Source organism: Bos indicus x Bos taurus, chromosome 1, assembly GCF_003369695.1.
Source record: "Bos indicus x Bos taurus breed Angus x Brahman F1 hybrid chromosome 1, Bos_hybrid_MaternalHap_v2.0, whole genome shotgun sequence".
NCBI lineage: Eukaryota > Metazoa > Chordata > Mammalia > Artiodactyla > Bovidae > Bos > Bos indicus x Bos taurus.
This window is the reverse complement of record NC_040076.1, coordinates 28,965,695-28,983,782: the sequence shown is the minus strand read 5'-3', so window position 1 is coordinate 28,983,782 and position 18,088 is coordinate 28,965,695. Positions and strand designations below refer to the sequence as shown.

At 38.1% G+C, this 18,088-nt stretch overlaps 1 protein-coding gene across 1 annotated transcript in view; it reads left to right on the top strand.

Annotated features, from left to right (window-relative positions):
• The window catches only part of GBE1 (1,4-alpha-glucan branching enzyme 1), a 321,456-nt gene that overhangs the window by 222,003 nt on the left and 81,365 nt on the right, over nucleotides 1-18,088 (top strand). Inside the window, exons 11-12 of the mRNA XM_027551221.1 lie at nucleotides 1,798-1,908; nucleotides 7,411-7,582. Coding sequence (XP_027407022.1) covers nucleotides 1,798-1,908; nucleotides 7,411-7,582 — 283 coding nt within the window. The remainder of the gene's footprint in view (nucleotides 1-1,797; nucleotides 1,909-7,410; nucleotides 7,583-18,088) is intronic.

Sequence of the window (18,088 nt, the reverse complement as noted above, 5' to 3'; positions counted from 1 at the left end):
GCTAAGCACCTCTGAATTCCATTGAGCAAAATTAAAAAAAAAAAAAAGCAAAGGAAGATACAAACAGGCTGGAACTCTATTTCGTGTACCAAAATCTGCATTAATTTCCTATTGCTGTATAACCAACTACCACAAACTTAGCAATTTAAAACATTTCTGTTATTATCTCACCCTTTCTTCAAAGGACATCTGTTGTATTCAAAGTTCCCTCCCACCCTCCAGGTAAAGGATTATACAAAGAGGTGAATCAGAGGGAGTGGGAATCATAGGAACCATTTTAGAATTCTGCCTGTCAGTGTGCAGGACAGAGAAATGAGCCCCCTTTAGAAAGATTGTGTTGAGTGAAAGAATAGTCTCTTTTTAGGCTGTTAATTCTGTGGAGCAGCAGCTTTCATAGGATAGTCAGAGAAAGGGATTTTGCTGGATGTCTGAGTGGTGAGAAAACAAAACAAAGCAAAACAATGCAGAGTTTCACAATGGCAGCCTAAGGAGGAAAGCATTTCGTGGAAAGGGGTAGGGACAGCATTCTTTTCTTGTACAGCAAGCGTTTGCCTAAGAAAGGACTTAGGACGCAATCATAATCTGAAATTTCTACAAGTTCATTTGCACTGAAGAGGTTTGAGAGGTACAGAAGCCACACTGGAGACTGAGTAACAACCCAAGTGGAGACAAAAATGTGCGCACTGTTGACTTATCTCGGAGAGGCAGCAGTGAATGGTGGCGGGAAGCGAGATCTTAATTCCCTGCCCAGAAATTGAACCTGGGTAGCCTGGATGAGAATCAAGAATCCTAGCCACCCGACCAGCCAGGGCTAGAGGCTGGAAGCTATTTTTCCCTGGATCTTTGACCTCAGTGAAAAATGCATTTATCACGGAGGCAGAAACTGTAAATGCAGGTACAAAGTTTATTATTAGAGGCATAGCATAACAACAAGTGGGAAAGCACACAGAGAAATGGTTGATTTAGTTAAGATGGAAGCAAAGCAGAAATGCACACTCAGAGAGAAGGGTGTGGTGAAGAGCAGTGAGGTAAAGAGGCCATGCCATGACTCTTACCTTTAGGTGTTTCCAAGAGACAAAGACTGGCTATTTACCCTGTGTCTGTTGTTACTTCCATTTTGGAGGGCAAACAGGAGGCTGATTGTAAATGCCTTAACTGGAGCCCACCCATCTCTTATCTCAGAAAACACCAACAGAAGGCTGGTTATAGGTATTCTGTGGGAAGCCCACTTCTTCCTGCCTCATGAAATGCAAACAGAAGGTCAGCTGTAGATATCTAACCTGGAGCCCATCTATCTCCTGCCTCAGGATGATATTTATTTCATGATAATCAGCTTTTATACATTGAAATAATAGTTGTTTTCATTTATTTTAAGAAAGGAACAAGACACTCTTCTTGCTAACTTTTTTTTTTTCATTCCAAGCTAAATGGTAGCAAGTATATCTGTACCTTGTGGAAGTTATTGAAAGATCTACTGCACAACACTTTACTGTAGTCATTAATCAAGAAGTAGCAGTTGTTACAGAAAAAGAAAAAAGTTGCCAAAATCCTACAGTGCAGTGATCAAATCATCTGCACAAAAGTGAGCACATGCACACCCACACACAACACCACTGTCATTTGGATAGTCTGTACAAAAGCTGTGATTTCAGTAAAAGTTCAACAAAGCTATTTTTGTTCTGTAGGTGTGCTTGTATCTGTGTCATAATTTGGATTGATATGATATATACCCTAAGTTTGGGTTATAAAGTAAGAATAGTAATGATGTATTGAAATTATTTCCTGTCTTGCATTTAGTTACTGAAAGAATATAAAGATGAAGATTGGAACATGGGGAATATAGTGTATACACTCACAAACCGACGCTACCTTGAAAAGTGCATTGCCTACGCAGAGAGCCATGATCAGGTAAATAAGTATGTGTGTAAACCATTCTCTCTCTGTGCCTGTATGTGTTAACGTATCTAAAATAAGCATATTTCAATACAAATTTCTATAGTTCATACAATTAATGCAATGTGTTATATGTCTGTTTTATGTGATAGCTACTCTTACTTGAAAAATGTTTCAGGGACTTCCATGGTGGTCCCGTAGTTAAGAGTTTGCCTTCCAGTGCAGAAGGTCCAGGTTCGATCCCTTGTCAGGGAGCTAAGATCCCATGCATCTCACAGTCAAAAAGCCCCAAACATAAAACAGAAGCAGTATTGTAACAAATTCAGTAGACATTTTAAATCAAAAAACCTTTAAAAAAGAAAAACATTAAAAAAATTACTTTGTAGATCCATAAATTTCAGCTTCAAAATGCAGTACTACTTTTACCCTGCCAAACTGTAATTAAACGACTGTGAATGACAGTTGCAAGTGCTATCTTACAAGTTTTCCTTTGTTGTCACAAGAAGAATGTTGGTGCTAATCCAGGTTAATTTTAATTTCCTTTCCATTTTATGTTTCCTTCTAAAGATTTTCTTTTATGGCTTTTCACTTGCTTTCATCATTTTCCCCCCTCAGTCACTAAATCTTTTGCTGATTGATCACCTTGATCTCTGTCCCTCTGTTTTAGTCCATCGTCTATAATGTAGCCTGAGATATTTTCCAAAGGGCAAAGCTAATTTTGTTAACCCAGATCTTTTGGTTAAAGTTTCTCACACACAACCTGTCATATCTTGGCTCATGCCAAAGTCTATTCTCGGTTCAATCCTCCAAGTGTTCTGTTCTTCAATACTGTAAAACTTTCACCCATTCATAAATAGGTCTGCTGCTGCTGCTAAGTTGCTTCAGTCATGTCCAACTCTGTGTGACCCCATAGACGGCAGCCCACCAGGCTCTCCCGTCCCTGGGATTCTCCAGGCAAGAACACTGGAGTGGGTTGCCATTTCCTTCTCCAATGCATGAAAGTGAAAAGTGAAAGTGAAGTTGCTCAGTTGTGTCCGACTCTTAGTGATCCCATGGACTTCACCCTACCAGGCTCCTCCATCCATGGGATTTTCCAGGCAAAAGTACTGGAGTGGGGTGCCATTGCCTTCTCCCATAAATAGGTCAGCCTTGTCCCAATCTTATACTTTCCCCACACACATGCAAATGCATACTTCACCTGGGAAGCTACTATAAAGAACTAATGCTCTGACTCATGTGTGTTTCCTGAAGCTTTCATCCAGGTGTATAGGGGAAAAAGTGGCTTCCCAATTCTTCATGTTCTCATCACATTTTAAGCAGAATATTTGTTTCCATTTGTATTTGCAGCCTTAGTACTATGACTTCTCCTAGTAGTCACTCAAATGGAGAAGGCCATTTAGTTATTGAAAGCATGTGGATTGTCCCCATAAACAATATAAATTGAAGTCTTTATACTTTAAAAAGACAGTAAACCTTTTGAAATTATTTGCAGTATATGAGTTAAGAAAATTGAAATTAAACAATAAGTTCCTATGTTATTTCAACAGAAATTAACAATTTAAGTTGGAAACTAGTTTTTCAGATGTCTCCTCTTACTATTAAGAAAGTATAAGTAGACCAGAGATCAGCTATCAAGGCCCATGAGCCAAATTCTGCCTGCTGCTTGTTTTTATAAAGGTAATTGGAACACAGGCATACTCATTCAATTATCTATTGTCTATGGCTGTTTTTGAGTCTTAATGGCAGATTTAAGTAGTTGAGACTGAGAAAATAGCCCACTGCCTAAACCATGTACTGTTGGCCTGTATAGAAACTTTACTCATTCATGAAGTAGACATATGAAGTTTTATATCTTCCTAATTGGGGCAGTACTTTCTTTTAAATTGGCTGTGGAACAAATCAAATAAATATCAATGAAAAAAACAGAACCAAAATGTAACAAAATAAGAAATGAATACTATGATTTTTCCTGTGGTCATGTATGGATGTGAGAGTTGGACTGTGAAGAAGGCTGAGCGCTGAAGAATTGATGCTTTTGAACTGTGGTGTTGGAGAAGACTCTTGAGAGTCCCTTGGACTGCAAGGAGATCCAACCAGTCCATTCTAAAGGAGATCAGCCCTGGGATTTCTTTGGAGGGAATGATGCTGAAGCTGAAACTCCAGTACTTTGGCCACCTCATGCGAAGAGTTGACTCATTGGAAAAGACTCTGATGCTGGGAGGGATTGGGGGCAGGAGGAGAAGGGGACGACAGAGGATGAGATGGCTGGATGGCATTACTGACTTGAACGATGTGAGTCTGAGTGAACTCCAGGAGTTTGTGATGGACAGGGAGGCCTGGCGTGCTGCAGTTCATGGCGTCGCAAAGAGTCGGACACGACTGTGCGACTGAACTGAACTGAACTGAACTGACTGAATATTAATTTAAGGATAAGTAAATCCCTTGTCAAGAATATTCAGTTCATTTCAGTCTCTCAGTCATGTCCGACTGTTTGCAACTCCATGGATGGCAGTAGACAGGCTTCCCCGTCCATCACCAATTCCTGGAGCTTACTCAAACTCATGTCCATTGAGTCGTTGATGCCATCCAACCATCTCATTCTCTGTCGTCCCCTTCTCCTCCTGCCCCCAATCCCTCCCAGCATCAGGGTATTTTCCAATGAGTCAGTTCTTCACATCAGGTAGCCAAAGTTTGGAGTTTCAGCTTCAGCATCAGTCCTTCCAATGAATATTCAGAACTGATTTCTTTTAGGATTTACTGGTTGGATCTCCTTGCAGTCCAAGGGACTCTCAAAAGTCTTCTCCAACACCACAGTTCAAGAGCACTGGGACGACCCAGAGGGATGGTATGGGGAGGGAGGAGGGAGGAGGGTTCAGGATGGGGAACACATGTATACCTGTGGCGGATTCATTTTGATATTTGGCAAAACTAATACAATTATGTAAAGTTTAAAAAAAAAACCAAAAGCATCAATTCTTCAGTGTTCAGCTGTCTTCCAATTATCTTTTCCATTTATGTTGAACTATCACTTCCATTCATGACTATGGAAAAACTATAGCTTTGACTAGATGATGGACCTTTGTTGACAAAGTAATGTCTCTGCTTTTTAATATGCTGTCTAGGTTGGTCATAACTTTCCTTTCAAGGAAAGTGACTTTTAATTTCATGGCTGCAGTCACCATCTGCAGTGATTTTGGAGCCCCAAAAAATAAAGTCTCTTGTCGTTTCCATTGTTTCCCCGTCTATTTGCCATGAAGTGATAGGACCGGATGCCATGATCTTAGTTTCCTGATAGTTGAGTTTTAAGCCAGCTTTTTCACTCTTCTCTTTCACTTTCATCAAGAGGCTCTTTAGTTCTTCTTCGCTTTCTGCCATAAGGGTGGTGTCACCTGTATACCTGAGGTTTTAATATTTCTCCCAACAATCTTGATCCCAGTTTGTGCTTCTTCCAGTCCAGCGTTTCTCATGATGTACTCTGCATAGAAGTTAAACAAGCAAGGTGACAATATACAGCTTTCATGTACTCCTTTCCCAATTTGGAACCAGTCTTTTGTTCCATGTCCAGTTCTAACTGTTGCTTCTTTGTCTGCATACACATTTTTCAGGAGGCAGGTCAGGTGATCTGTTATTACCATCTCTTTAAAAAATTTTCCACATTTTTTTGTGTGTCAAGTATATAACAACATGAAAATTAAAATACATTGCAAGCTTCTAGCCAATTGTAGCACATTTGGGTTCCCAATTTATGTTTATTTTATATGAATGAATAAAAGAATAAAGAAATGAGTAAAATAAACAAATTAAAGATGAATCTGATAGATTAATTTCATAATTTTTCTTCCAAGATGTACAGAAACAGTATGGAAGACTTATTTCATACTTTAAACATCCATGTAATTCCACCTTGTATTAAAAATTGTCAGGAATATACAAAAAGATGTAAGTTACCTAATTCTTCCTAAAAGCAAACATACACTGAATTTTAAACCTAATAAAAATTACAAATATGAATATATGAAAATAGTTTAAACTTTAAAATAGGTTTATAAAGAAAAATTTTTTTCTAAAAATGAAAATAATTGTACAGTAATAGGGTGAGGAGATTATGGTTTAAGCTCTGTGTTTCTCTATATATTCTTCCTGTCGATAAATAATCCTTGGCATTAGTTAGCTACTTTTAACCATAAACCATTCCAATTAAGAGACCTTTTCTGCTGCTCAGGGTGTTTCCAAGTTACCTGCCCCATTTGTCAACTATTATATTTTCATATAAAACAAACTCGTTCTAGATTAGATTTCAAATATAATAAGAAAGCAAGTTCTACATTTTAAGAAAAAGTTGTCAGTTTGCTCCTAAAAGGAAAAAAGGTCCATTGTAATATATTTATGTACATGTTTTATGTACATAAGTGCTGCTCCTGCTACTGCTACTAAGTCGCTTCAGTCGTGTCCAACTCTGTGCGACCCCATGGACTGCAGCCCACCAGGCTCCCCCGTCCCTGGGATTCTCCAGGCAAGAACACTGGAGTGGGTTGCCATTTCCTTCTCCAATGCATGAAAGTGGAAAGTGAAAGTGAAGTCGTTCAGTCGCGTCTGACTCTTAGCAACCCCATGGACTGCAGCCTACCAGGCTCCTCCGTCCATGGGATTTTCCAGGCAAGAGTACTGGAGTGGGGTGCCATTGCCTTCTCCTGTACATAAGTGCATATACATATAAATGATTTCTAAGAAACTCTTCCACTCTTTTAAAGCAATAAAATCATGATATACAAGTCATTTTTAAAAACTCTGTTAGTATTCTAATAGTTTAATCTAAGATTATGGGATTGTATGAAATCATGTGTGTGAAACTTATGAAAATTTTCAAGCATTACAGAATTTAAGGAATCTTGTCATTCAATTTTAAAAAATCCATTGTTTAAATCCTTAAAAAAGGCTATTAGTATTTTAAACATTATAACACATGTTATTCTAATTTCTCATGTTTAGTATTAGCAAATATTCAGGTAGCTTATCATGAGTTTTTCACCAAGCTATTTTATAAATAAAAGAAACATAGATACATGAGCTTTCTCATGTATTTCACCAGCTTACCTTCAGCATGCTGCTGCTGCTGCTAAGTCACTTCAGTCGTGTCCGACTCTGTGCGACCCCATAGACGGTAGCCCACCAGGCTCCCCTGTCCCTGGGATTCTCCAGGCAAGAACACTGGAGTGGGCTGCCATTTCCTTCTCCAATGCATGAAAGTGAGAAGTGAAAGTGAAGTCACTCAGTCGTGTCAGACTTTTAGCGACCCCATGGACTGCAGCCCATCAGGCTCCTCCGTCCATGGGATTTTCCAGGCAAGAGTACTGGAGTGGGGTGCCAGATAGTGACTATTGGGAAATACATGGAATTAATACTAATTCACACACTTCTCCTGTACTGTTTTTGTGAAATCACATGTTACTCTAGCATAAATGACAACTCCCTAGTATCTATTCTTTGCATTTACATCAGTGACTTTTATTTTATTAGGCACTTGTTGGGGATAAGACGTTGGCATTTTGGTTGATGGATGCTGAAATGTATACCAACATGAGCGTTCTGACCCCATTTACTCCCGTTATTGATCGTGGAATACAGCTTCATAAGATGATTCGACTCATTACTCACGCACTCGGTGGAGAGGGGTATCTCAATTTCATGGGTAAGTATGAATTGAACTTATATCCAATCTGTGTTTAAAATGTTAACCAATATTATATATGACACAAGTCATGTAGGATATTGTGCTGTAGCTGTTCAGGTTTAAAATAGAATATTATAATTTTATTTCTGTAGAACACTGTCATGTGTAAACTGTAAAAATTAAATTACTTTAAGATTATTGTTATACTAATATATGATGCAAAATTAACCTAATGGCTGGTATCTTATTTAATACTGTTGTCAATAAGTGGGGTGAAAATTTTTTTAAACATAGAATTGTTATTCTGAATTTAATCATTCTGATTTATTTCATTATCATAGTGTTTGCACATTGAACATAGAAGGATATAATTGTCATGTCATAACAACATACTGAGCTAATATTATTGGTCTTCTTTGAGGTAACTGTACACCAGTACATTTGTATTATAAATGTGGAAACCAAGGCCCAAGGTATTGTGATGGACAAAAAAGATACTTATTTTTAAAAAATAGGAAACATGACTATTCAAAAGTCATTTCTGTCTGAAGGATCTTGAATTATAAAATATACAATCAACCAGCACTGTTTTCTGTTCTATTTGGTCAACCAAAACCATTTGAGTTTTAGGAAATTTTACCAGTTTTTAGGGTAGAGAGAACTGGAAAGATAGGGGAATGGCAGCCTGACTTAATTTTCTATAATAAAAGCCTTAGAAAGTGAAAAGTGAAAGTCACTCAATTGTGTCTGACTCTTTGTGACACCATGGACTATACAGTCCATGGAATTCTCCAGGCCAGAATATTAGAGTGGGTAGCCATTCCCTTCTCAAGGGGCTCTTCCCAACCCAGGAATCACTTCAGATTAATTCATTTCTACCTGGAAGTTTTTATTTAAAAAATTTCTGATCAGACTTATAAAAGTCTCTATCATTTGCTGTCTTGAGACTAGGAAGCTAAATCCAATAAAGCACATACCAGATTTTCCCTGTACAACCTGTACCTTTCAGTGCATCCTTCTCCTCTCAACCTGTCAGGAAGTGACCCTCGTGACCTTGAGATTGCACTTTGTCTTGCAGGCACCCACCTGGGCTTTCTGGGTGGACTTTGCAGGCATTGTGTTCATAAGGAAAATCAGCCTCAGTTCCTTAAAGGCAGCTGGTCCTCCCAGACACAGTGAACATCATTCACAAGTACAGCCTTTCCTAGTAGAGAAACAAAATCAGTGATGACCTCTGAGTTCATGCCATTGTTCCTGTCATTAATTCTTGAAGCCCACTGCATCCGAGAATTCTATTGATCCAGACGTAGTTTACTGCTTTAGTCTGGAAGTTGTGTAAGCATTGTCAGCTCAGAAGCCTGTACTGAAGAGTTGAGAGTGTCAGTGGTTTGTAGTACCTGATAGAGTTTTTTTCCTGAGACTGTCCTTTGATGAAGACAATTCTAGCCCATAGCATGTAACATAGCGTCTGGGTAAAAAAAAACTATCTGCAGATAACAGAGAATGTCCCTAGTTCATTGAATATTGATAACTTTCAGATAAAAAATGTCTGAAGAAAGTTCATAATGAGAACTATTTCTTGAGTCTTGGTATTAATATTTTCCCTGAAGGTAAAAATGGATCATGGACAGCTAAGATCTTAACAAATCTCCAGTAATTTCATAAATTCTTTGAAATGTTTATATTAATATCACTTTAACTGTATATATTTAACTGAGGGCTGACTGAACTGCTTTTCTGTTTTGGAAACTCTTCTCATAGAACTTTCAATAGTAACCCAACTAAATAAACATAATTATCTATTAGTGTGTCTCTTATACAGAGAAGGCAATGGCAACCCACTCCAGTACTCTTGCCTGGAGAGTACTGGTGGGCTGCAGTCCATGGGGTCACTAGGAGTCAGACATAACTGAGCGACTTCACTTTCACTTTTCCCTTTCATGCATTGGAGAAGGAAATGGCAACCCACTCCAGTGTTCTTGCCTGGAGAATTCCAGGGACGGGGGAGCCTGGTGGGCTGCCGTCTATGGGGTCGCACAGAGTCGGACACGACTGCAGCGACTTACCAGCAGTCTCTCTTATAAGGTCTGTAAATTGACCATATTTGTGGTATCAAATATAATTTTGAGATTATTTTTGATATAGGACTCAAAGATATATTGAAGTTTTCTTCCTACATTTGTCCTTCAAATAGCTTATAATGTTTAACTCCAACAGAACACTTTTTAAAACTTCCTTCTGGCTCAATATCTTATCTAAATCTAGCATTTCTCTACTAACTTTGAAATCAGTAATCTCTAATATCCTTATGGTTTCTAATTATTGATGTTTTATGAAATTTAGTATTTTCCTGTGAGCTCTCATGATTTTAAATATTGTTTTTTCCACTTTCTGATCATGGCACTCTCCTGCCTCTTGGCTTTAATGCTTGCAGTGTCCTCCAGCTGACCCGTAGGCCTTGCATGAATGGTCTCCCATGGGTCTCCCCGCTGATGGCCTTGCTCCAGCCAAGTAGACTTTCTTTCAGTTCATTGAATGCACCAACCTCCTTCCACTCTGAGCTCTGTATGTTTTGCTGGTCTCCCCTCTTGGACTCATCGTTCTCAAACACCCCCTGCTATACCTGACAAAATCCTTCATCTGCAAATCTTGTTTCCTTAGGAAAGCCTTTTTCTAAAGCCTCAGACTTCACTAGTTTTACCTATTGTACATTTTTATACTGCCCTATTACTTACCTTTTGTGGCACATAAAAAATTATATTTAAAACATTATTAAATATGTGACTGCCTTGGTAAATTTAAAACGGAATGAAAATTGGGTCTTATTCACTTAAGACTAGTAGCAATTAGCACAGGATCTAGCACATCGCAAGGCTTTCATGTTTTACTGAAAAAAGATATTTTGTATATTTATATATATGTATATATGTATATATAATTACCTTGTAATATTTTTAGCAGTGGTTCATTAGTTGCAATCACCACTTGTAGTTTTAAGCAAAGTTATTTTTTTCAAGTGGCATGGAAGAAATAAGTTTTTAAATGATCAGTTAAAGAAATTTAAGACCAAGGAGCAGCAATCTGGTTGTTTACTCATGTTTTAGGCATTCTAAAACTTGTTAGTTTTCTGGAATTTTATTTTTATTTCACTCTAGTAGAGAGAGAATGAATTAAAAGAAGTAAGCAACAACACATTTTTGTATTTTTTCATTTAAATATGTTTACCTAAATTTGTCAGGCATTTAGATATATGTTCTGCTTATCAAAAATCATTAAGATCAATGTAAACTTTTCACAATGATACCAGTTTGGTGTATTTACTTTATTTTGTTTGTTTTTATCTTATATACTCCTAATTTTGTGTTTCAAAAAATTCTTTCACTCTGATAATGGCATTTGCAGCAACATAGGTGGGCCTAGAGATTACCATACTGATGAAATAAGTCAATATAGAGAAACACAAATATCATATATCTCTTATTTGTAGATTCTAAAAAACTAGTACAAATGAACTGATTCACAAAGAAGAAATAGAGTCATATATGTAAAATACAAACTAAGAATGGGGAATAAATTGGGAGATTGATATTGACATATACACGCTGCTGCTGCTGCTGCTGCTAAGTCACTTCAGTCGTGTCCCACTCTGTGTGACCCCATAGACGGCAGCCCACCAGGCTCCCCCATCCCTGGGATTCTCCAGGCAAGACCACTGGAAGAGTGGGTTGCCATTTCCTTCTCCAATGCATGAAAGTGAAAAGTGAAAGGTAAGTCACTCAGTCGTGTCCAACTCTCAGCGACCCCATGGACTGCAGCCTACCAGGCTCCTCAGTCCACGGGATTTTCCAGGCAAGAGTACTGGAGTACGGTTCCATCGCCTTCTCCGATATATACACTACTATATATAAAACTTGAAACTGATAAGAATCTACTGTATAGCACAGGGAACTCTACTTGATATTCTATAATGGCCTATATGGGTAAATAATCTAAAAAACAGTGAATGTATGTATAAGTGATTCACTTTGCTGTATAACTGAAACTAACATAATGCTATAAATCAAATACATTCCAATAAAAATTAATTGAAGATTTTTAAAAGCAGAACATTTATTCTTTCTCTCTCTCTAAAACACAATAAATGTAAAGTTGTATTGTTGAGTCACTCAGTCATGTCCAGCTCTTTGTGACCCTGTGGCCTGCAGCATGCCAGGCTTCCCTGTCCTTCACCATCTCCAGAGCTTACATAACTCATGTCCACTAAGTCAATGATACCATCCAACTGTTTTGTCCTCTGTCATCTCTTTCTGTTTCCTAAAAAAAAAAAAAAGAAGGAAAGAAAGAAATCCACTCTGGTTGAAGCAGGGGAATACTTGCTTTTTTTTTGGCTTACTAGGTTATTTTAATTATGAATAGATAGGTTTATATTTCCTGTTATTCCATCATATCATCATCAGTTCAGTTCAGTTCAGTTACTCAGTTGTGTCCGACTCTTTGCAACCCCATGAATTGCAGAAGGCCAGGCCTCCCTGTCCATCACCAACTCACGGAATTCACTCAGACTCACGTCCATCAAGTCGGTGATGCCATCCAGCCATCTCATCCTCTGTCGTCCCCTTCTCCTCCTGCCCCCAATCCCTCCCAGCATCAGAGTCTTTTCCAATGAGTCAACTCTTCGCATGAGGTGGCCAAAGTACTGGAGTTTCAGCTTTAGCATCATTCCTTCCAAAGAAATCCCAGGGCTGATCTCCTTCAGAATGGACTGGTTGTATCTCCTTGCAGTCCAAGGGACTCGCCAGAGTCTTCTCCAACACCACAGTTGAAAAGCATCAATTCTTTGGCGTTCAGCTTTCTTCACAGTCCAACTCTCACATCCATACATGACCCCTGGAAAAACCATAACCTTGACTAGGCGGACCTTTGTTGGCAAAGTAATGTCTCTGCTTTTCAATATGCTATCTAGGTTGGTCATAACTTTCCTTCTAAGGAGTAAGCATCTTTTAATTTCATGGCTGCAGTCACCCTCTGCAGTGATTTTGGAGCCCCAAAAAATAAAGTCTGACACTGTTTCCACTGTTTCCCCATCTATTTGCCATGAAGTGATGGGACCAGATGCCATGATCTTCATTTTCTGAATGTTAAGTTTTAAGCCAACTTTTTCACTCTCCTCTTTCACCTTCGTCAAGAGGCTTTTTAGTTCCTCTTTACTTTCTGCCATAAGGGTGGTGTCATCTGCATATCTGAGGTTATTGATATTTCTCCCAGCAATCTTGATTCCAGCTTGTGCTTCTTCCAGCCCAGCGTTTCTCATGATGTACTCTGCATATAAGTTGAATAAGCAGGGTGACAATGTACAGCCTTGACGTACTCCTTTTCCTATTTGGAACCAGTCTGTTGTTCCATGTCCAGTTCTAACTGTTGCTTCCTAACCTGCATATAAACTTCTCAAGAGGCAGGTCAGGTGGTCTGGTATTCCCATCTCTTTCAGGATTTTCCAGTTTATTGTGATCCATACAGTCAAAGGCTTTGGCATAGTCAATAAAACAGAAATAGATGTTTTTCTGGAACTCTCTTGCTTTTTCGATGATCCAGCAGATGTTGGCAATTTGATCTCTGGTTCCTCTGCCTTTTCTAAAACCAGCTTGAACATCAGGAAGTTCACGGTTCAGGTATTGCTGAAGCCTGGCTTAGATAATTTTGAGCATTACTTTACTAGCCTGTGAGATGAGTGCAATTGTGCAGTGGTTTGAGCATTCTTTGGCATTGCCTTTCTTTGGGACTGGAATGAAAACTGACCTTTTCCAGTCCTGTGGCCACTGCTGAGTTTTCCAAATTTGCTGGCATAGTGATTGCAGCACTTTCACAGCATCATCTTTCAGGATTTGGAATAGCTCAACTGGAATTCCATACCTCCACTAGCTTTGTTCATAGTGATGCTTTCTAAGGCCCATTTGACTTCACATTCCAGGATGTCTGGCTCTAGGTGAGAGATCACACCATCGTGATTATCTTGGTCATGAAGATCTTTTTTGTACAGTTCTTCCATGTATTCTTGCCATCTCTTCTTAATATCTTCTGCTTCTATTAGGTCCATACAATTTCTGTCCTTTATCGAGCCCATCTTTTCATGAAATTTTCCTTTGGTATCTCTGATTTTCTTGAAGAGATCTCTAGTCTTTCCCATTCTGTTGTTTTCCTCTATTTCTTTGCATTGATCACTGAGGAAGGCTTTCTTATCTCTTCTTGCTATTCTTTAGAACTCTGCATTCAGATGCTTATGTCTTTCCTTTTCTCCATTGCTTTTTGCTTCCCTTCTTTTCACAGCTACATATCATCATATGAAGGAATCAAGTATAAAATGGGGACCAAAAATAGCTGAATTATTTGCATGTTTTGGCATCCTAAGAGTTGTCATTATAAATATTAGTAAAAGTAAGTTTATATAGACACAGCATGCTATATTGTCTAAGACATTTTCTATGCATCATCTAAATTAATCTTCATAAAAGTTTTCTTTTTTTTTTTTTTTAATACAGTCTTAGTTGCAAAGAAACCTGAGGTTAAAATTAAGGGAGTACTCAGATATCTAGGTAGATATCCCAAGCCCCATTTTACTAATGCTACAACTTGGACAGGAAAAGCAACTCACCTAATGTTGTGCAACTAGAAAATGAGAGGAGCTTATTGTCTTTCTCTTCTATTTCCTATTTGAGAAAATTAGAAACAAAATTAGTATTAGATCAGTATGTAGGTTAGCTACCAAAATGCGGTTAATAAATATGTTTCTGGGAAAAGATAGAGCATTGTGATTAAGAAAATGATCTGGATGGGAACCCAGGCTTAGCTGTGTGAGCTGAGTAAGGGGCATCATAACCCTGTGCCTTTGTTTGCTCAGCAGTGGAATGGAGTAGTGCCCACCTCAGAAGATTGTTTTCAGGGTGAAAATGATTTAAAACGTTTGCAAGACTTAGCATATTATCAGGTACTTAGCTCATAGTTAATGTTTATTTAGATTTAATTTAACTCTAAATTAGATTTACTATTACTATTTTTATTATTACTAGCTATTCTATTAATGCTGGTATTCCAATTCCATCCAGGAGTGCCTCTTTAGGCTCTCATCTGATGGTATACATCATAAAATATTTAATTCATTTCTTCTAAAAATATCAGTAAAATTAGTAATTCTTTGTTAAAAATGAGATGACATTTCCTAGGTGGTATTGTGTGGTTCACAAGACTGGAAACGGTCAGTTTTCATTACAGTCCCAAAGGACAATACCAAAGAATGTTCACTCTACCTGACAATTGCACTTATTTCACATACTAGCAAGGTTAAGGTCAAAATCCTTCAAGCTAGGCTTCAGCAGTACATAAACTGAGAGCTTCCAGATGTACAAGCTAGGTTTATAAAAGGCAAAGGAACCAGAGATCAAATTGCCAATGTTCAGTGGATCATAGAGAAAGCAAAGGAATTAAAGGAAAACTTCTACTTCAGTGACTATGCTAAAACATTTAGCTGTGTGGATCACAACAAAATGAAAAATCCTTAAGGAGATGGGAGTATGAGACCACCTTACTTATCTCCTAGGAAACCTGTATGCGGGTCAAGAAGCAACAGTTAGAACTGGACATAGAACAACTTACTGGTTCAAAATTGGTAAAGGAGTACACAAGGCTATATATTGTCATCGTGCTTATTAAACTTCTATGTAGAGTACATCATGCAAAATGCTGGGCTGGGTGAATTACAAGCTGGAATCACGATTGCTGGGAGAAATATCAACAACTTCAGATATACAGATAATACCACTCTTATGGCAGAAAATAAAGAGGAACTAAAGAGCATCTTGATGAAGATGAAATAAAAGAGTGAAAAAGCTGTCTTGAAACTCAGCATTAAAAAAACTAAGATTGTGGCATCTAGTCCCATCACTTCATGACAAATAGAAGGGGAAAAGTGGAAACAGTGACAGATTTTATTTTCCTGGGCTCCAGAATCACTGCAGATAGTGACTGTAGCTATGAAATTAAAAGATGCTTGCTCCTTGAAAGGAAAACTATGACAAACCTAGGCAGCACATTAAAAAGCAGAGACATCACTTTGCCATCTAGTCATGGTTTGTCCAGTAGTCACGTATGGATGTGAAAGCTGGACCTTAAAGAAGTCTGAGTCCCGAAGAACTGATGCTTTCAAACTCTGCTGCTGGAGAAGACTCTTGAGAGTCCCTCGGACTTCAGGGAGATCAAACCAGTCAATGCTAGAGGAAATCAACTCTGTATATTCATTGAAAGGACTGATGCTGAAGCTGAAGCTCCAGTACTTTGGCCACCTGATGCAAAGGGTCAGTTCTTTGGAAAAGATTCTGATACTGGAAATGATTGAGGACAGGAGGACATGGGGGAACAGAGGATTAGATGGTTAGATTGCATCACAGACTCCATAGATATGGATTTGAGCAAACTCCAGGAGATAGTGGAAGATAAAAGAGCTTGACGTGCTGTAGTCCATGGGGTCGCAACGAGTCGGACATGACTTAGCAGCTGAACAACCACAGTTATGTGGTTAATTATATAGAAATTAAGCTGTTTCTTAGTCAGTCTCACTAAGAGTTAATATTGTTTGTTTTTAATTCATGGTGATGTCTTTTGAATGTTGTTGCTAAAACATCTTACTTTGCTTTCATGTATGAAGAGGTTTGATGGTTGCCTGGATTCTCATTTCTAGGATAAGTCAATATGATGTTAATCAGTTAACATTTATTATATGGTTTCTATGTATGAGTGTGTGTGTGCTGCTGCTGCTGCTGCTGAGTCACTTCAGTCATGTCCGACTCTGTGCGACCCCATAGACGGCAGCCCACCAGGCTCCCCCGTCCCTGGGATTCTCCAGGCAAGAACACTGGAGCGGGTTGCCATTTCCTTCTCCAATGCATAAAAGTGAAAAGTGAAAGTGAAGTCGCTCAGTCGTGTCCAACCCTCAGCAACCCCATGGACTGCAGCCCACCAGGCTCCTCCATCCATGGGATTTTCCAGGCAAGAGTACTGGAGTGGGGTGCCATCACCTTCTCCGAGTGTGTGTGTGAGCATTAGATAAAACTTAATATGTTTTTCTTACAAACCTGTGCTCAGATTTATTTCACACAGAAGTAAGGGTAAGGCAAGTGAGCAAAACAGAGACAGAGGAGACACAGAGACAGACAGAAACAGTGTGAGAGAAAGGCGTAGAGAAAGCAGATTGATATAAGGCAAGTTCTGTTTAGAACGTTAGTGAATTTGAGATGTATATCAATTTAAACTATATATTTCATATATTCATAACACATTCTAAAATGTGTTCTAACACAATTTATTACATTCTTTCATGCTTCAGACATTTATATGTGTGTACTATATGCCAAGTATTGTTAAGTGGTAGATATTCCTAGGTGAAAAAGACTTCTTGCCATCAGGGTCTCAAAACCCAAGAGGAGTCCAGACAAGTAAGCAGACCAGTATGTCTGCCCTAGTACACTCACTCACTACAGTGATAGAGATAAGCAGAGAATGTCATGTGAATATATAGGAAATTGGATTAACAAATTGCATTCTTGGTAGAATTTATGAGCTGCATCAGCCAGACAAACTTAGAAGAGTAAAAAGACACAAAAAAGCCATACCACAAACTTAGGAAAAGTCCAAGAAGTAGTAGGACTGATTTAACAGAGTAAGATTAAAGTCAGTTGGGAATATTAAACTTCAAATACAGTGAAGAAACTGGAGCCCGAGGAAATCAATTTAGAGATCATTCATTGACTGGCAAGTTTAATGAAAAAATGTGGTTTTCAATCACTTTAAAACATCATAAAACTCTTCAGTAAGAAAGGCCTGGTATTGATTGATGGTTTAATAGCTTTATGTTTTTTTTTAATCTATTTATAATATAACTAAAAGGAGACAGATTAGAAAAATAAGATGTGGTTATTGATAATCTATGTGGATATACCTATGCTATTTGTAAAATCAGTGGTTATTTAATATTTAATTTTTGGTTAAAAATAAATATAGAATGAAAACCATCTGCTTTACACATAGGTTATTTCAGTAAATATATGTTGCAGTCATACCTTATTTTATTGTGCTGCACAGATATTATGTTTTTTACAAAATGAAGATCTGTGGCAACCTTGCACTGAGCAAGTCTATGAACACTGTTTTTCCAAGAGCATTTGCTCATTTCCTGTATCTGTCCCATTTTGGTAAATATTGGAATATTTCAAACATTTTCATTGTTATTATGTTTGTTATGGTAATCTGTGACCAGTGCTCTTTTTTTATTAATTGAACTATAATTGATTTACAAGGTTAGTTTTGGGTGTACAACATAGTGATTCAAGATTTTTACATATTCTCTTCCTTTAAAAGTTCTTACAACATAATGGCTGTATTTCCCTGTGCAGTACAATGTCTGTGTAGCTTATTTGTTTTATACATAGTAGTTTTCATCTGCCACCCTTATTTTGCTCCTACCCCTCGGTTTCCCCA